The sequence below is a fragment of the Oncorhynchus gorbuscha genome, linkage group LG10, assembly GCF_021184085.1.
Source record: "Oncorhynchus gorbuscha isolate QuinsamMale2020 ecotype Even-year linkage group LG10, OgorEven_v1.0, whole genome shotgun sequence".
In the NCBI taxonomy this organism is placed as follows: Eukaryota; Metazoa; Chordata; class Actinopteri; order Salmoniformes; family Salmonidae; genus Oncorhynchus; species Oncorhynchus gorbuscha.
Window position 1 is genome coordinate 45,123,155 of NC_060182.1, and position 18,430 is coordinate 45,141,584.

Consider the following 18,430-nt stretch of genomic DNA (forward strand, 5'->3'; position numbering starts at 1 on the left):
TCCATGAGCACCCCTACAATTAACACATTCCACTACTTTCCCCAATACTACACATTCCTTTGTCTCACACCGTGGGCCCTCTCTCCCACACACTGTTGCCACATGCCCATAAGCTTGACACCTGTAACATCTTAATGGATAACTTATATATCCTAACTTCACTTTTCCAGGCAAAGACTCAACTTTAAAACTCAAAAGAACAGACAATTACTTGTCTGTTTCCTCCCTCTCACCCCACTGTCTGTGTTGCATCAAACGACGAGCATCACATACACCGGGAATATTTTCCCTCAGCTAGTCAACGTTTATATCTACTGCTACCCCAGTTACCACTCCTTTCATTGGTGCCCTTTTCATGAGAACGAAACAATTCACTTTCCTTGCCCCCATTCGTTTTACTTCAAGCGCATTCTTCCTCTGCCCAACAGAAACACAAACAATTATCACTAGACCAACTTCTAGTTACCCTCACCGATTCACCTGTCCCAACACCCCCACAGTGAAACCACAAATGGATCAGCCAAAAGGCAAGAGTCCACCTTTTCCACTTCACTCCTACTGTCACATACTCTTCTTCATCCTGATCCTCAGTGCATACCACGGTCTCCGATAACTTTACCACATCTACCACCTCCGATACTTCACCCTCATTCACTTCCATTTCTCCTCCTGTCTACCATTCTTCTTTGACAAACCATCTCCATTTTTCCCACAATTTCTATCCGACTCAAGCTCACCCTCTTCTAAACTTACCCTCTTCTAAACTCACCCTCTTCTAAACTCACCCTCTTCTAAACTCACCCTCTTCTAAACTCACCCTCTTCTAAACTCACCCTCTTCGTCCCTCAATCTCTTAGACCTCTTCTCTCTCACTTTTCCCCTCAATTCAGACACTAACGTGACAATTTACAACTTTCTAGCTAATAAAAAACACAGTGTCGTAAAAATTCCCAACTAATTCCGACACTTCCGGTGCTATCGTCCAACGTGATTTGCGGTAATTTCAGTAAACCCATGCAGAAGTGTCAACGATAGATTGGTGAGTTGCTTGAAAAGTAATCCAACTCAAAAAGGAATGGAATCCCAACTGCTAGACATAAGCGAAAAATGAGCAACAATTGCACTCAATGGATTTATTGCCACGATGTGAGAAACAAATGCAAAGTGTCGCCTAAATAGCAGCGAAATGCTAGTTTGCAACCGCCATAACTTAGCTAGCTCGCTAGGTACGTTAGCTCACTTAGCTTGTTTTGGTTAGCTTGTTAGCATGCTTAGGTTTGACAGCAATCAATATTTGACATGGACATTTTAGCTAATGTGCTGTTATTTGGATAGCAATATACAGTAGCTATTCAATATTTGAGTACCAGGTTATTAGCATCGCTAGTTAACGTTATCTAGCTAGGTAAAGTTAGATTACCTACCGTGTGCATTGCTAGCTACTATTGTTGTCAACAGGAAAGACTTCCTACACTAATAACTCAAAACTTAAGCGGTCATCTCCTGATCTAACGTTGATATTGGTTAGAGAGAATGGAGAACCACCTTTGGCGGTCCTGTTTTTTTGTTATACTGGTAATTAGGTACTATAGCTAACTACTCAAATTGCAAACTTGAGTTATAGTGTCTCTAAAGCATAAATACAATGTGGCTCCAGCAAAGACTAAAGGGCCTACCAGGTCTGCTGTCAAGCAGCTGGGTTAGAAGAATGCTCATTGGACTGCTGTTTTTCCTAATCTTCTACTGGTACCTTAGCTCAGACAGTGCTTTGAGGTTGTTCAGTGGCTTAGGCCAGTCGGGCGGGCCAGCAGGACAATGCCTCCAGACTGAGATCCACAGGTGGAAGTCACTGGTGGACCGGGGTGAGGGAATCTACGCTACTCCCCAGGAGAAAGCGGTCACGCCTTTCGTCTCAGGTAACGGCCATTTCCTGGTGGACATTGACTCCAACAGACTGTGGGTGGCCTCGTCCTCCCAGCCCGGCTCGGCCCCAGTTTACCAGACTGAGTACTCACCCATCGTGGGCATCCACGTCCCGGGGATGCGGGCCAAGGCGAGGGCCACCATGCTCTGGTTCCGCAAAGGGGCTGTCCTGTCCGTCCGATGCGTCCTCCCAGGGGGAGCCGGCAGCCTCGGATCAGCCCGTGACTGCCTCACCATCCGAGAAGAGTTCATCGCCCACCGCAGCCGGCCCAATGTCTTCCTTCAGAGGATCCACATCAACAACCCCTCTGAGCGGGCCGCCACCATGGAGGTGTCCACCGAAATTCCCTTGTTCGGGAGCAAGTTCTCAGCCAGTGTGGAGAAGGTGGAGGACAAGGAGGTCGTGCTGTCATCGGGCCGCGTGGTTCTGCCTGAAAAGAACCAGATAGTGCTGGTGGTGGTGGCCACCAATAAGCTTGGCAGCCGCATCCAGGTGGCAGCCAAGTCAGAGTTTGCAGAGAATGTGTTGTCGGTGGTGTGGATGTCGGAGCCCATCGAGTCGGCCAAGCTGGAGGAGACCTTCACCAGGCTCCGAGACGGAGCCAAGAAAGAACTGGGAGAGCTGCTGAGGGCCAACGTAGAAGATCTGGTCCAGGACCACCAACAGGCCTGGATGGACCTCTTCATCTCTGGTGAGTGAATACAAAGTCGAGGCTGAGATGCCATGCCTTTTGCGTTGCAGGGCAGAATGACGTTGTGGTATTTAGATAACTCTCACATGCTTTCTCATAGACTGTGCAGGATGAAATAATTATTGGATGGTATTTGCATGCTACCTGATTATGATGAATGACTGGGCTAATGAATGATGTAGTTCTAGATCAAATTACTATAGAGCTGGGTGATATAGACAAAATTCCATATTGTGGTAAATCAAAGAAAAAAAAATAATAAATTACGATGCGATACAAGTGTTGATCCCATGTTTTATGGTATGAAATAAAAGATCTCATAAATGTTCCATATGCATAAAAAGCTTATTTCTCTCAAATAAAATAATTAGTGAGCATTTCTCATTTTCCATCCACCTGACAAATGTGGCACATCAAGAAGCTGATTAAACAGCATGATCATTACAAAGATGCACCTTGTGCTGGTGACAATTAAAGGTGACTCTAAAATGTGCAGTTTTGTCACACAACATAATGCCACTGATGTCTCAAGTTTTGAGGGAGCGTACTATTGGCATGCTGACTGCAGGAATGTCCACCCGAGCTGTTGCCTCCAGCGTCATTTTAGAGAATTTGTCCAACCGGCCTCACAACCACAGACCACGTGGGCGAGCGGTTAGCTTATGTCAACGTTGTGAAAGAACCCCAAGAACCCCCCCCAATGCACCAACAACCAAGATAATGAACTAAAGAGAAAAAAGGAAAAGACAGAAGAAAACAGCAAACAACAATGCAAAAAAGAAATCAACAAAATAATACATTTTAAACAAAAGACATCAAGGACAACTGAAATCATAACAGCAATGCCAACTGTATATGTTTGTGTGCATGTCTGGCACTATTGCATGTATGTGTGTGTTCTTGTATGTGTTTATTTGAATGAGAGTGTGTGTATAATCAAACACCTAGTTAGTTGTAAAAACACTGCCACTTAGTGTCATTCAAATGTACCTTGTTTTATTTAGCCTTTTTTTCCCTTTATCTTTTGACCACCATTCTCTCTCTCACACAGCACAAAGTCTTTAAATCTTACGTAGTTTCATATATCAAATCATACCAAATCTCTTCCCAACTATCTGTATGGCACAGTTGTCAACATCCTGGTCCTCAAATTAAACTTTCCTATTTATGTTATTTTTATTCCTCCGCCAGTTTTGATTCTTTATATTGGGCAGACCAGTTCCCCACCTCCTCCCGCTGCCACCCGCCTCCTCCATTTTTGGGGCAATGTTGTAATCAATTGGTTGTACTCTTGGATTGAGCAGACCTTCCCGTACAATTCTGATAACTCCATGAAGGACCTAACTTTACCAATACAATTTACAATATAATTTAAGAACAAAATACCCTTTTCAAACATCTTTCCCATAAATACAGGTATTTTATCAACCAGCACATTTGAGTTCAGCCATAATATTTGTGGTAATATTTGTTCCATCTTTTCAGGGGATGAAATTGAAATTGTAGCCAGCTCTGCAATGCGTGTTTGAAAAAGACAGAAAATCTCACATTTTCTAAATGTCCATTGCTTGTGTTTCTTGGCCCAAGCAAGTCTCTTCTTCTTATTGGTGTCCTTTAGTAGCAGTTTCTTTGCAGCAATTTGACCATGAAGGCCTGATTCACACAGTCTCCTCTGAACAGTTTATGTTGAGATGTGTCTGTTACTTGAACTCTGTGAAGAATTTATTTGGCTGCAATTTCTGAGGCTGGTAACTCTAATGAACTTATCCTCTGCAGCAGAGGTAACTCTGGGTCTTCCATTCCTGTGGCGGTCCTCATGAGAGCCAGTTTCATCATAGTCCTTGATGGTTTTTGTGACTGCAAAAACCGTATTGACTGACCTTTATGTCTTAAAGTAATGGACTGTCGTTTCTCTTTGCTTATTTGAGCTGTTCTTGCCATACTATGGACGTGGTCTTTTACCAAATAGGGCCATCTTCTGTACCTTATCACTACCCCACTACCTTGCCACAACACAACTGATTGGCTCAAATGCATTATGAAGGAAAGAAATTCCACAAATTAACTTTTAACATGGCACGGCTATTAAATGAAATGCATTCCATGTGACTACATCATGAAGCTGGTTGAGAGAATTCCCAGAGTGTGCAAGGGGTGGATATTTGAAAAATCTCAAATATAAAGTGTATTTTGATTTGTTTAACACTTTTTTTGGTTACTACAAGATTCCATATGCATTATTTCATAGTTTTGATGTCTTCACTATTATTCTACAAAACCATAGGCTACAATCTGATAGTGTTAGTGAGGTGGTAGATGCCTTGTCTCCCTTAAGGGGCCTACATAGTACATACATTATTTATACCCACGCACAAACACGTACACACGTCAGCACAGAGAGGCCATGAGCTCCATCAGCAGATTTGAATTTATAATGGAACATTAATGTGTTTATGCAACAAATGGTAGTGCATCGAACCGAATTGCACCGATTCGTTCGCTAATCAAACGGAATCTTTTAACCTAAAACATATTGTTCCTGTGTCTGAACGGGGCCCATTATCTAGATGATTCGTATCGAATCCACATCCAGAATATATCAGGAAGTCTAGGCTGATGTCCTACAAAAACTTTCCAGCGCTAGGCCTAGGCTACTTGGCTCTGCTCATCGGGCGCATCAAATAACATTTTATTGGTGTTCTAAACAGTACATACATATGAGATGAGTAATGCCAGATATGTAAACATTGTTAGTGACTAGTGTTCCATTCCTGAAAGTGGTCATTGATTTCTAGTCTATGCCTATAGGCAGCAGCCTCCAAAGTGCTCGTGATGGCTGTTTAACAGTCTGATGGCCTTGAGATTGAAAAACCGTATCTGTCTCTCGGTCCCAGCTTTGATGCACCTGTACTGACCTCGCCTTCTGGATGATAGCGGGGTGAACAGGCAGTGGCTCTGGTGGTTGATGGCCTTGATGATCTTTTTGGCCTTCCTGTGACATCGGGTGCTGTAGGTGGGCGGGTAGTTTGCCCCCGGTAATGTGTTGAGAGGACGGCACCACCCTCTGGAGAGCCTTGCGGTTGCAGGCGGAGCAGTTGACGTTGCAGGTGGTGATACAGCCCGACAGGATGCTTTCAATTGTGAATCTGTAAAAGTTTGTGAGGGTTTTAGGTGACAAGCCAAATTTCTTTAGCCTCCTGAGGTTGAAGAGGCTCTGTTGCGCCTTCTTCACCACATTGTCTGTGTGGGTGGGCAATTTCAGTTAGTCAGTGACGTGTACGCCAAGGAACTTGAAGCCTTCCACCACCCCCCTCATCTACAGTTTCCTGAAGTTCAACATTCATCTTCTTTGTTTTGTAGACATTAAGTGAGATGTTGTTTTCCAGGCACCACACTCCCAGAGCCCGCACCTCCTCCCTGTAGGCTGTCTAGTCATCGTTGGCAATCAAGCCTACTACTGTTGTGTCTGCAAACTTGATTGAGATGGAGGCGTGCTTGGCCACGCCATCATGGGTGAACAGGGAGTACAGGAGAGGACTGAGCTCGCACCCTTGTGGGGCCCCAGTGTTGAGGATCAGCAGAGTGTAGGTGATGTTTCCTACCTTCACCACCTGGGGGCGGCCCATCAGGAAGTCTAGGACCCAGTTGCACAGGGCGGGGTTCAGACCCAGGTCCTTGAGCTTAATGATGAGCTTGGAGGGTACTGTGGTGTTGAATGCTGAGCTGTAGTCAATAAATAGCATTCTTACATAGATATTCCTCTTCTCCAAATGGGATAGGGCAATGTGCAGAGTGATGGCGATTGCATTGTCTATGGATCTATTGGGGCGGTATGCAAATTGAGGTGGGTCTAGGGTGGCAGGTAAGGTGGAGGTGATATGGTCCTTGACTCTCAAAGCACTTCATGATGACAGAGGTGAGTGCTACAGGGCGATAGTCATTAAGTTCAGTTAACTTTGCCTTCTTGGGTACTGGAACAATGGTGGCCATCTTGAAGCATGTGGTGACAGCAGACAGGGATAGTAAGCAAACTGCTTTGGTAATAAAAAGGCCATCTCTGTTAGCTTTTGCAGAGGCACCAGCAATTCTTCCTAGGGTCCACAAAAAAAGAAAACACCAAACATGACAAGTAATTAAACACTGATAGACAAGGACAGCCACACATTTGAAATACAACAATATACAAAATACAAATAATACAACAAAAATAATACAACTACAACAATTGTGTGTGTGTGTGTGTGTTTGTTTCTGTGTGTGTATCCCCTTCACAGTCCCGTGAGATGTTCTGGAGCATCGGCACTTTTCATTTGTTCATCCCAGCTCTACTATGTTGACATATTCTGTTCCCACATCTGCTGTGTGTGTATCTGTCCTGCAGGGGTGGAGATGCGTAAGATCACCGACGCACACACGCCGTCCAGCGCCACAGTCAACACCACGCTCTACTACGTCCTCTCGGCCTCGCCTGCTCCCCTGCTGGACCGCCGTCTTGGCACTGAGGAGCGCGCCCGCCTGGAGTCCAGCCTCAACTACGCCGACCACTGCTTCAGCGGGCATGCCACAATGCACGCTGAGAACCTGTGGCCGGAGCGGGTCAGCAGCGTTGCCCAAGTCCTGCAGCTGGTCAACCTGTGGACCCTCACCCTGCAGAAGAGGGGCTGCAAGGTGCTGGTGGCGGCGGGCGCCCACGGCGTTATGCAGGGTGCCGTGCTCAGCTTCGGAGGCCTCTCATTCAACGAAAACCACCTTCAGTTCCAGGCAGACCCGGACGTGCTGCACAACAGCTACGCGCTGCGGGGAATCCACTACAACCAGGACCTGATCAACCTAGCTGTGCTGCTGGACTCTGAGGGCAAACCCTTTCTGCACGTGTCAGTCAAGCCCCAGGAGAAGCCCGTGGCACTGTACGCCTGCGAGGCGGGCTGCCTCAACGAGCCGGTGGAGCTGACGTCGTCGCTGGTGGAGGCCAAGGGCCACGTGTTCCCTGTGATGGTGACGCAGCCCATCACTCCGCTGCTCTACATCTCCACGGACCTTCGCCACCTGCAGGACCTGCGGCACACGCTGCACCTCAAGGCCATCCTGGCACACGAGGAGCACATGGCCAAGCAGTACCCGGGCCTGCCCTTCCTCTTCTGGTTCAGCGTGGCTTCTCTCATCACCCTCTTCCACCTCTTTCTCTTCAAGCTCATCTACAATGAGTACTGGGGCCCCGGCGCCAAGCCCCTCTTCAGGAGCAAGGTATAAAAACACAAACACAACTACTTTGAACTGATGAACAAAAAGCTGTCCACAGCAAACTGATTTGAACTGATTAACAACTAAACTGTCAGTTGTCCTCTTCTCGATTTGTTTTTTTCTGTGTGGTGGCGAGAATTCCCTTTTTCTTCAATGCTTTTTCGGGTGTCTATCTGTTTGGATGTGTGTGTGGGATTTTGTCTTTGGAGTGGATTTGCATAATTGCTGTGAACCCCCTCGCCCATTTTCCTGCTCCCCTCTGTACAAACCAGAAATTATTTGGTGTGTTGTCCTTTTCTATGGATGAAAGCAATCTTTTTGAGAAGTCATTTGACGACAAATTATCTAATTGGAAAGTAAATGCACAATATTTAGTGGGGTCCAAAATTATTGACACCCTTGTTAAAGATAACCCCCGTTAAAGCAATAATCACTGTATAAAATAAATAACTCCCAATACGGAGCTATATTGTATGCTCAACAAAATTGGGAGGTTGTATTATTTTTATATTAATACAGTTGCTCTGAGATTTTGTTTCACAAGTCATGCTTTTTTTTCTCAAAATGAGTCCAAAATTATTGACCTCCCTAAAGATTCTTATAAATAAAGTAGTCAAAAGTTTCGAATTTGGTCCCATATTCCGAGCACACAATGACTACTTGTTGGATGCATTTGAAGTTTGTTTTTTTGGTTGTGTTGCAGATTATTTTGTGCCCAATAGAATATGAATGGTAAATAATGTATTGTGTCATTTTGGAGTCACTATTATAAATAAGAATATAATGTTTCTGAACACTTCTACATTAATGTGGATGATTACGGATAATCCTGATTGAAGTTACAGAGGGTCAAAGATCATACCCCCAAGACATGCTAACCTCTCACCAATACCAATAACTGGAGGTTAGCATGTTTGGGGCATGATCTTTAACCCTCTAACTTTCTCACTCAACATTATTCACGATTCATTCAGGAGTATCCGTAATCATGGTAGCATCCACATTAATGTAGAAGTGTTTAGAAACATATTATTTTTTACAATAAAAGTGACTCCAAAATGACACAATACATAATTTATTATTAATTTCTGTTGAAAACAATCTGAAACGCAACCAAAACGAACTGCAAATGCATCCAACAAATTTGTAGAGTCACAAGCTTGATGTAATCATTGCGTGCTAGGAATATGGGACCAAATACTAAACTTTTGACTACTTATTTATTATTTGGGGCGGCAGGGTAGCCTAGTGGTTAGAGCATTGGACTAGTAAACGAAAGGTTTCATGTTCAAATCCCCGAGCTGACAAGGTACAAATCTATCGTTCTGTCCCTGAACAGGCAGTTAACCCACTGTTCCTAGGCCGTCATTCAAAATAAGAATTTGTTCTTAACTGACTTGCCTAGTTAAATAAAGGTAAAAAATATTTAAAAGTTTTAAAAAATCTATGAATAATTAGGGGTGTCATTTTGACCCCTACCTCTTTGAGATGAAAAACAATTGTACTTGTTAAACATTTGCTCAGAGTAAGAGAAGTTGCATTCGTATAATATAATTGCCCCCCCCAATATAACTCAGTATTTTTATGATTTATTTTATACAGTCATTATTGCTCATCTTTATCAAGGATGTCAACAATTTCGGGCCCCACTATATTTTGCAATGACTAGCCCTTTAAGCCTTTATATGAGATATGTACATTTGATTAGAAAACGTCTATGTCATTGAACGCAGCAGTATAAGGAGTCCTCATTTAAGATGGTGGACCACAAAATCCCAGTTCTATTACTGAACATTTAACTATATGCACTAGCGTTGTCATAATACTAGTATCGTGTTAAGGAAAAAAAACATGAAGCGGACTTCATTTCTCCAGAATAACTGTCCTAATATTGAAAAAACACAAAATAAGTAGGTTTTTCAAGGACCATAGTTTCATCTTTTTCATGTTTTCTTTTTTTGCCATGGATCTGGTATCGTGACAACCCTAACATGCACTAATGCATCGATAATATAGTCTTACTTGTTTCCTGACGCAAGTCCATCGATTTTAGAAACAGTGCAAGCAACCTCCTTTTGTTGTACTTTATCAGAGAGGATGAGGCGAAGTGAGTGGGTTTACTCCACCCAAAATCTGTCCACGTCAAGCAGATCATTATTTATTAATCAAGTCGAGTTTTTGTATGAGGACTAATCAGTGTCGAATTTAGTCTAGTTAACATTCATATGTGAATCTTATTTGATCTAATAAGGTTTCATAATGCTTAGGTTGTTACAAGTGTACTGATATCAATGTGATACACGTGACTTTGAGAAAATACACTTTATATCGGAGTTGTCCCGGTTGAAATTCAAGGCTCGCGTAGAATCTCACTCTCCATTGAATAAAAGCGGTTGACGTCAACACACCTCATCAAAAAATAATAATAAGATGTATCCACCAATCCAAAGACGGGAATAGGCGGGAGCTTGACAGCCTGCCGTTCCCCTCTGTGGACAATGAATCCCATTGTTAGTGGAGACACAAGCATCTCGTCATTTTATCCATTATCTTTGACCTTATACATATTTCCAAATGTAGGCTGTAGCTTTTCCAGTCTGTGTGGATGCAAACCCCCAAACCTTAAGCCTCTGGTATAGCTAATGATGTGTTTTGTCCCCCTTTGTTCAATCCCTTTACTGGTGCCTTCAAGTCTTCTCTCAATTAACAAGTGTGCGAATGTGGGTTTTGAATCTTTCCACCTCGATTTGACACGCGGCATAATAAGCAAGAAATGACTGAACCCAGATCGACCCAAGGTTGAGCTTCTTGTGGTCCGCCATCTTAAATGAGGACTCCCTAATACTGGTGCGTTCAATGACACACAAGTGTTCTAATCAAATGTACATGTCTCATTTTAGACTACAGGCCTAAAACGCTAGTCATTGTAAAATATAGTGGGGTCTGAAATTCTAGACTTTGTCTCAAAATGAGAAAGACAATATGCCCATCAGGCATTTAGCCAAAGAGAGTCCAAAACTGGAAACCGCTAACTGGGTTAAACGAGGTGGTTCTAATCTGGGAATTTTCCAAAAGCTTCTTGATACTCATCTATCTACAGTATTTGTTGCAAAATGAGATGTGTGTTTGAAATAATGGGCACTACGAAGGATGGACATTTCTACTGTAAGTGGTTGTGCTTTGATTAACTATGACTGAGCGCCGCCAACTAATCCCTTTTTGCCGTGTGGCATCGTTTTGGTTTGTGTGTATTTTTTTATTTTTTGGATGGTGTTTTCTTTTGATTCACTGATTTAAATTAAGGAATTAAATTGGTTTCTCTTTGATAACCAATCTAACAATAAGCTTGCTGTTTACTCATACCTATGTGTGTATAGGCACTCATCCTATCCCCAACCGACTTCTAGCTCCTAGGCACTTGTAGAGATTTCGATGACCGTTCCAGTAGCTCCACATTGTCTTCTGATAGGCCAGGTGGAATTTCTGCCATATTTCTTACACCTTTCCAATCTTCTTAGATCACATTTGCCCTGGGGTTAGAAGCTCAAGCTTGGGTCGATTTGGGATTGGGGTAAATCAAATCAAATGTATTTATATAGCCCTTCGTACATCAGCTGATATCGCAAAGTGCTGTACAGAAACTCAGCCTAAAACCCCAAACAGCAAGCAATGCAGGTGTAGAAGCACGGTGGCTAGGAAAAACTCCCTAGAAAGGCCAAAACCTAGGAAGAAACCTAGAGAGGAACCAGGCTATGTGGGGTGGCCAGTCCTCTTCTGAATATGAATTCAATCACTTTTTGACAGCATCCTTTTTGATTTAAACAAACCTTTGCATATATGTTTGACCATGGCAGTGCTGGCGTTATGGGCATTATACCTCCTCAACCGTCCAAATTCAATATTGAAATATTGATCATTTATCTGACCGAGACGCGCTCAGACAGAAAGACGCATCAATCTCAGTTAAAGCATCCGGGCGAGTGAAACAGCGCCCCCTGTCCCAGTATGTGTATCCCTTGAATCTGATGCTTTCTGGACCAAAAGAGTATGGCATGTCATACTCTTTTGGTGCAGAAAGCATCAGATACACGGGCTACACATACTGGGACAGGGTGCGCTGTTTCACTCGCTTGGATGCTTTCTCCAGTGATGTAGTTTCAGCAGAGAGAGGCAAAGCGAGAGGGCTCACACTTGACAAAATCTGTCCAATGCGTTTCTATGGGAATAATATGCAGACCTAAGCTTGTCGCCTGCTTTCCCAACTTTGGGACAAAGACTCCCATTGTTAGGGCGGAGATATGAGCATCTCATCATTATATACAGATCTCTGATTTCAGCCTCTTGTGAATTTGAAAGGAACGTTGGCGGGTGCATAGGGCACTGTTAGGATGCTGGATTGCCCTAAAGTAAAGTGATGTTTTGCCAAAATTATGTAATTATTCCTGTCTTAAAATATATATTTTTTTTAAATACTTCACCAAGGAGCTTGACTTAGCCATGCATTTGGGTAGGGTGCATGGCAATAGGTCTAGTTGATTGAGTTGTGGCGGTCTGTGAAAAGCGTCTAAAATATGTGTGAAGATAATGTGTCTTCACACATATATAATGTAATTTAAAATGTTGCATCATGAAGAAGGGGAGAGGGGTGTGGCGAAGATATGGTGCGTCTCCAGAATGCATGCATCAGTAGGTAAGTGCCCATTTAGCCCCCAATGGATCACAGTGTAACGATGTGTCCATATGGTAGAGGCTAGTGCTCTAGCCATAGTTGAGTTTGAACTTTTTAGATTTTTATCATTTTATGATTGAGGGGGAGGGGAGAGAGAGGGTTGTTATCATTGTTCCTGTGTAATGTCTGAGTGTGCATCACACGTGTGCACACCTACTGTAGACAAAGGTATAAGGAAATTAAACTGTTCCACGAAAATGTGCACATATTAATTACTGGCATGTAGATCGGTAGAAATTGTAGGATAAATTGTAAGCTTCCTCAAACTTGAAACTCCTGAGCTGCGTATGGTCTTTACTATTACACCTATTTAGAACATGTGTGCAAGTGCATGCACACACAGGAGGTCCTAGGAAAAAGTGGGCGAGCCTATGGAAATCAAATGCCTGTCCAACTGATTCATTCTGGCCCATGGAAAAATGGTCAGAGAGTGACTTTTTGGACCTGAATGCAAAAACATTCAGGAGATAGAGGTGCTCAAAGTTGACCCATTTTGTATACCCTACCATATCATGACAGATCCATGTCTTCATCACTGGATAATATAAACAGTTCAGTTTGATATCATTTAAAACCTTACAAACAGGGTTTTCAAACTTATCATTTCTTGAAAATCATGTTTTTAATTAAAAAATATATTTGATTTACATTTAATGTAAATTATCTGAAAAAGCATAAACACACATTTCTCATTCGGATAGATTGTAGCTTAGACCCGACTTTACATCATCTGGGGTTTTTGTGTTGTGCCTGCCATCTGTTGAGACACAACATGCTCTTGAATACAGGGTGGGTGTCATTTCAATCATAGAAATCAAATTTATAGAATGGACCTATCCCTTCAGACCACTGCGATTTAGCTGGTACACCATTGAAATGTAAATGTACATTTGAATTTCTAATTACTACCACAAAGATGTCTGCTAGTCTACCCACCATGGAACGTCAACTTAAATGGTCATGTCTATTCTATTATCTATATTTCTATGATTTCAATTGGTTTTCTATGGAGGATTGACTGTATAGTTTAAAACTCATATTCCTATTCAAGTCAACATTCTCTGATGTATAGACCTCCAACCATCTTTGAGGTGCCATTTTAAAAGTTGATATTTTAATTATATTCCCATTTTAGTACATTTATCAGCCCAAGCATGACACCCACCATGTATTCAAGAGCATGTTGTGTCTCAACCGATGGCGGAAACAACACAGACCTCAGATGTCAAATGGGCTCTAGCTACAACCTATGAAAATAGGACAAAAATCTGAGTTTGCACGTTATTGGATAATTGACTTTTAAGGTTATTATTTTTTCTTAAATAAATTATGAAACCGTTTGACCACCTATTTGTATGTTTTTAAATTACATAAATCTCAACCATTTATCTTTTCCAGTGATAATGACATGGATGTCTTATGGTATGTGAAATGAGTCAACTTTGAGCCCCTTTATCTCTTGAATGTTTTGGCATTCATGTCCGAAAGGTCACTCTCTGATCACTTCTACAATTGGCCAATATGTATGGAAGGTTTTGTTCAAATCAAAAGGGGTGCTATCAAAAAGTGATTTAATTCAAATGGATTTGTCTTGCATTTCCTGTTTGCTCTTCCTGTTTATAACCCTCCCCTTTAAACTCACCAGGTGACGAAGCCAAGTGAGGAAATGGAAGCTTAGGAAGCAGCCATGACATCACAGATGCAGAGTAGCAGCCAGCAAATTACATTGCCATAAAGTGTGTTACTGTTCATGTCATCTGATTGGGGTCATTATTTGATAATGATATTTGTGTTGAGATGGTCAACGTGTTGATTTGACTTTCGACATGTTGGAGCTGAATTCAGAGAAAAAAGCTCACATTGCCTGATGAGGTCTTTCATTGGCAAGGCAAGTGAAAGTCTGTCATTCTTTACAATGCTTCCATTCATTTTGGCAGAGCGACCTGTCGGTTTGAATACCACCATCATCATACACTAACTATGGGTGAAAGATGCCAACCGATTGGTTGTCACTCACTGGCAAAACTCCAAATGGAGGCTCAGGTCTCAAAGGTTGAAGTATGAGTGTGATTGAAAGGAATCGTCTTATTTTCTTTCACATTATTGGTCCTGTTGGTAAATGTTAATATCCATCCTTGCTTTCTTTACTTGGAAGTCTAACATGGTCTAAAATGATTGCATTGGTAAAGGGTTCCACTATCTAGTTTTCACCAATGTTGTTGTTACAGGGAATGGGGGGATGGATTTTCTAATTATTTAAACAGGTCAATTTCCTATACACCTGTAGTCTATTTTCTGACAAGCTTAATATAGTCAAAATTAAGTATTTAAAAAATCTGAGGATCAGCTTGTGCCGAGCAAGTGTCAATTCAGTCTAAAGACCCATTGATATCAACCTGATGCTAAATTAGCAGGTCCGTCCGGCAGTGTGCATTGGGTCTTAATTTCGTAGTGGAAAAAGTGAGTCTTATTGGTGAATTGCTCTGAGTCTGCCACTCAATGCACTTCTTCAAGACCTCTGCTTCTTAACACCAAACATTGCTAAGGTGACCAAAATATATTCACTTCCTGATCTTTTCCTGTCCCTTTACAGGAGATGTAGTAGTCATAGAAGTAGAATCCTAGGATAGGGATATATTTTATATGGTTCTAGTCACTGCTTTGTGCTGTTTCTACCATATAGAATTCTGGAATATGTGAGTTTTCCCTTCCCTGTTTTTCATGACATCTCATAACTGAAATGATTGGCACCCTTCATAAAGATGGTATAATGTGTTTGCATTTTTTGTTGTTGAAATTATATTTTATACTAATACAATTTCTCTGAATTTTTTTTTTTTTAATAAGTAATACAAAATATATAAAAGATGGGTCAATTTTTGGCACCCGTTTTCAATACTCCGTCACCCCTCGAGAGGATAACATCACTGAGCCTTTTTAGGTACTGGGTTATTGTCTGCTTATCACATCCTCTTTTCAATACCAAACCCACCATTGGTGTGTGTGGCCAAAGAGCTCTATTTGCATGTCATCTGAACATAGCACTGGTTCCAATCCAAGTCTGTGCCAATGCCGTTTAACAAACTCCAGGCATTTACATTTATTGGATGACATGAAAATAGAGCTATTTGGTCACGCACACAAGTGGTGGGTTTAGTGTCAAAAGAAGGCTGTGAAAAACCTCATACCTACTGTAAAATATGGTGGTGGATCTTTTTTATGGGCCTATTTTGCTTCAACTGGTTAGGGCCTACGGCATCATGAACTTTACCCAGTATCAGGACATTTTAGCCAAAAACCTGGTTTCCTCTGCCAGGGGGCTAAAACTTGGCCGCAAGTGGATCTTCCAGCAAAACAATAACCCCAAGCACACATCAAATTACACAAAGAAATGTTTAATTGAGCACAAATGTTTTAATGCAATGGCCATTGCAGTTTCTGGACCCCATTTGAAAACCTGTGGTATGAATTGAAGAGGGCAGTCCATAAGAGTAGACAAAGGATATCAAGCTCTAGACTCTATTATGCAAATTGTTCTACCATGATTGAGTGAATTTATGCGCTTAATGTTGTTTTTAAATACTCCAAAATTACTAGATAAACTGAGTCTACCAATCCGATTTGTTGTGAAGTGTGAATTGTTTTCTCGTTCTTATGTATTTTTCATCTTTGTTCATATAGAATTTAAGGGCTTTTTTGAATCTGTTATTTTGATTGTAACGAACTACTGAGTGTGCCTTTTTTAAATTAATTTATTCTGATTACACCTACAGTTTGGTTGGATTGTACTTGAATATAATGTCATTTGAGAGAAAATAAAAATGTGTATGTTATTGTAAATTGATTTGGATAAATTACAAATGTATACATATAGACTTTGAATTATAAATTTGTAAATTTGTTCAATTAAAGTATGCTGTCAGAGAAATTGTTAAACTATTTTGTCAAATCTATGAAGTTCTATTTTTATTCAACAGTGATTGACTTGGGCCGGAGCTGACCGAAACGCTGTACCTTCTCTTTTAGTTTGGGGGGAATTGCGTACCTGCTCCTCTGATCAGAGCTGAATGAATAGCAATGGAGAGTGGTCATTCATTTCCTCATTCCGCTTTGTTCCGGTGTATTTGCCACTAGTATGTGAATCTGTGAAAGACAGTATGTTGTTCGAGATTACGCATATTGAAAATGTGCCAGACTGAATGACATGACGCGCTGTTCCAAGTTGTCAAATGAGGGTTTGCAAGGTCATGGAAATGAGTTAAATAATAGTTTTTAATGTAGTTCATGAAAGCACACTTTTAAATATGATAAATATAAACTACATATCAGCCATTATCGGAATGGCCCTTCAGTGTATGTCTGTCGTGCTGTGTGCCAGTGTGAGTGGTCCGTTGCCGGAGGAGAGGGAGCGCGACGTTTCAGCAGCAGGTAGAAAATAATGACTGAGACCTAACTAGATCACCAATTCAAAACGTAATTGTAGCAGTTATCTCGTAAGTTAATTATAGCGAACTAAGTATTCATTTAATTGTTGCCTTTCCACCGGCACTGTAGAGCCTAAATAAACATGCACCGTTGGAAAGCTGGGATTCCCCTCTATTAAATAGTAATGTAATTGCAACGTTAAAAATATAAGAATAGCGTAATTGACAAATAACTTTGTGCATAGATCTCCCCCGAAATATTACATATAAAAACATGTCTAGTTAGCTTGATTTGAAGCAGTGGCTTGTATTCATGGATGCCAAGGGAAGACAAATAACTTTGCTTTCGTCTTTCTGTTTTCATAATTTCCCTTCAATTCGCAAGAAGCTGAATGCATCTCTCAGGAGAAAGATTCCTGAGCATCGAAACAGAGCCCCCTTTGTCTCTACATGTAGGCCATCTAGCTGAGTATGGTAGCGAGTATGGTAGCGTTGAAGGCAAGGAAGGCCAGCGAGCATTTTGCCTCACTTGATAAAATAATTACAAAGTATAAAAAGATCTGCTTTGAGCTTAAACTGGCCACACCAAAAAAAACGTGTCAAGGGAAGCCAGCTTGGATTTTGAACCCATTGAGAGCATAAATAATTGTTGCATCTCATTGTATATTGTTTTTTTTCTTCTGGTGGCTAAGATTGTCCCGTTCCTAAATTATCCATGGATGGAGATAGGGATTGTGACTTAATTCTCCATACTGGCCAATGAGCATAACAACGGCGATTCTGATCCAATGATTAATTCGTACATTGTTGTGCCCCTGGGCTGAGAGGATGGAAATTCAATACGTTGCTAGATGTAGAAGGCTAATGTTAACTAGCTAACGTTGCTCATGAATGAAAGTTAGGCTAGCGAGCAAGCATTTTAGCCAGGTGGTTGTTGATAAAAGGATATGTAGAAGGATGAGCCGGTTAAGGATCGACTCAGACAAGGTGGTAGATTGTATGACAAGCGACAGGTTTATTCAGAGTAAAGATATCTGGTACACGTATATACGGGCTCCTCTGTTAGCTCATCAGAGACTAGCAGAAAAAGGCACCTGCTAACAGTGAGTACAAGCTTCATATACACAACAGAAAGTAGGTTGATTTCTAGGAGATCGGATCTTCGGATTGGATCAGGCTGGGGTGTAGTCGTCCGGCATTGGCTCTGTTGTCTGTCCTTCATCGTAGAATCCTGCCATGCCTGTTCTTGGTCGTCACACCATGTTCAGTTGAAAAGGGGATCTGGTGTGTGCGCTATCTTCAGTCACACAATGTTCGGCTGGGAGGGAGATTATGTGTGTGTGCTAGTTTGTCTGCAAGTCAAGGCTGTGTCTCTTCCTCCCAATGTGTGGGTGTATGTCTTATCTGTGTGTCCTCGGCAG

General features: G+C 41.8%; 1 protein-coding gene across 1 annotated transcript; it reads left to right on the forward strand.

Moving 5' to 3' along the window:
• The first annotated feature begins 973 nt into the window (after positions 1-973).
• On the forward strand, positions 974-16,524 carry kiaa2013 (KIAA2013 ortholog). Its single transcript, XM_046366254.1, has 3 exons — positions 974-2,615; positions 6,997-7,859; positions 14,231-16,524. The coding sequence occupies exons 1-3, from the start codon at positions 1,646-1,648 to the stop codon at positions 14,261-14,263; spliced, it is 1,866 nt and encodes a 621-aa protein (XP_046222210.1). The 5' UTR covers positions 974-1,645; the 3' UTR covers positions 14,264-16,524.
• Positions 16,525-18,430: the final 1,906 nt, after the last annotated feature.

Excerpts from the sequence above, each read along its gene's own strand:
- kiaa2013 (XM_046366254.1), top strand. The coding sequence starts at position 1,646 with ATGTGGCTCCAGCAAAGACTAAAGGGCCTACCAGGTCTGCTGTCAAGC. Across the intron at positions 2,616-6,996 it reads GATGGACCTCTTCATCTCTG|GGGTGGAGATGCGTAAGATC; the intron begins GTGAGTGAATAC and ends TCTGTCCTGCAG. Across the intron at positions 7,860-14,230 it reads AGCCCCTCTTCAGGAGCAAG|GTGACGAAGCCAAGTGAGGA; the intron begins GTATAAAAACAC and ends TAAACTCACCAG.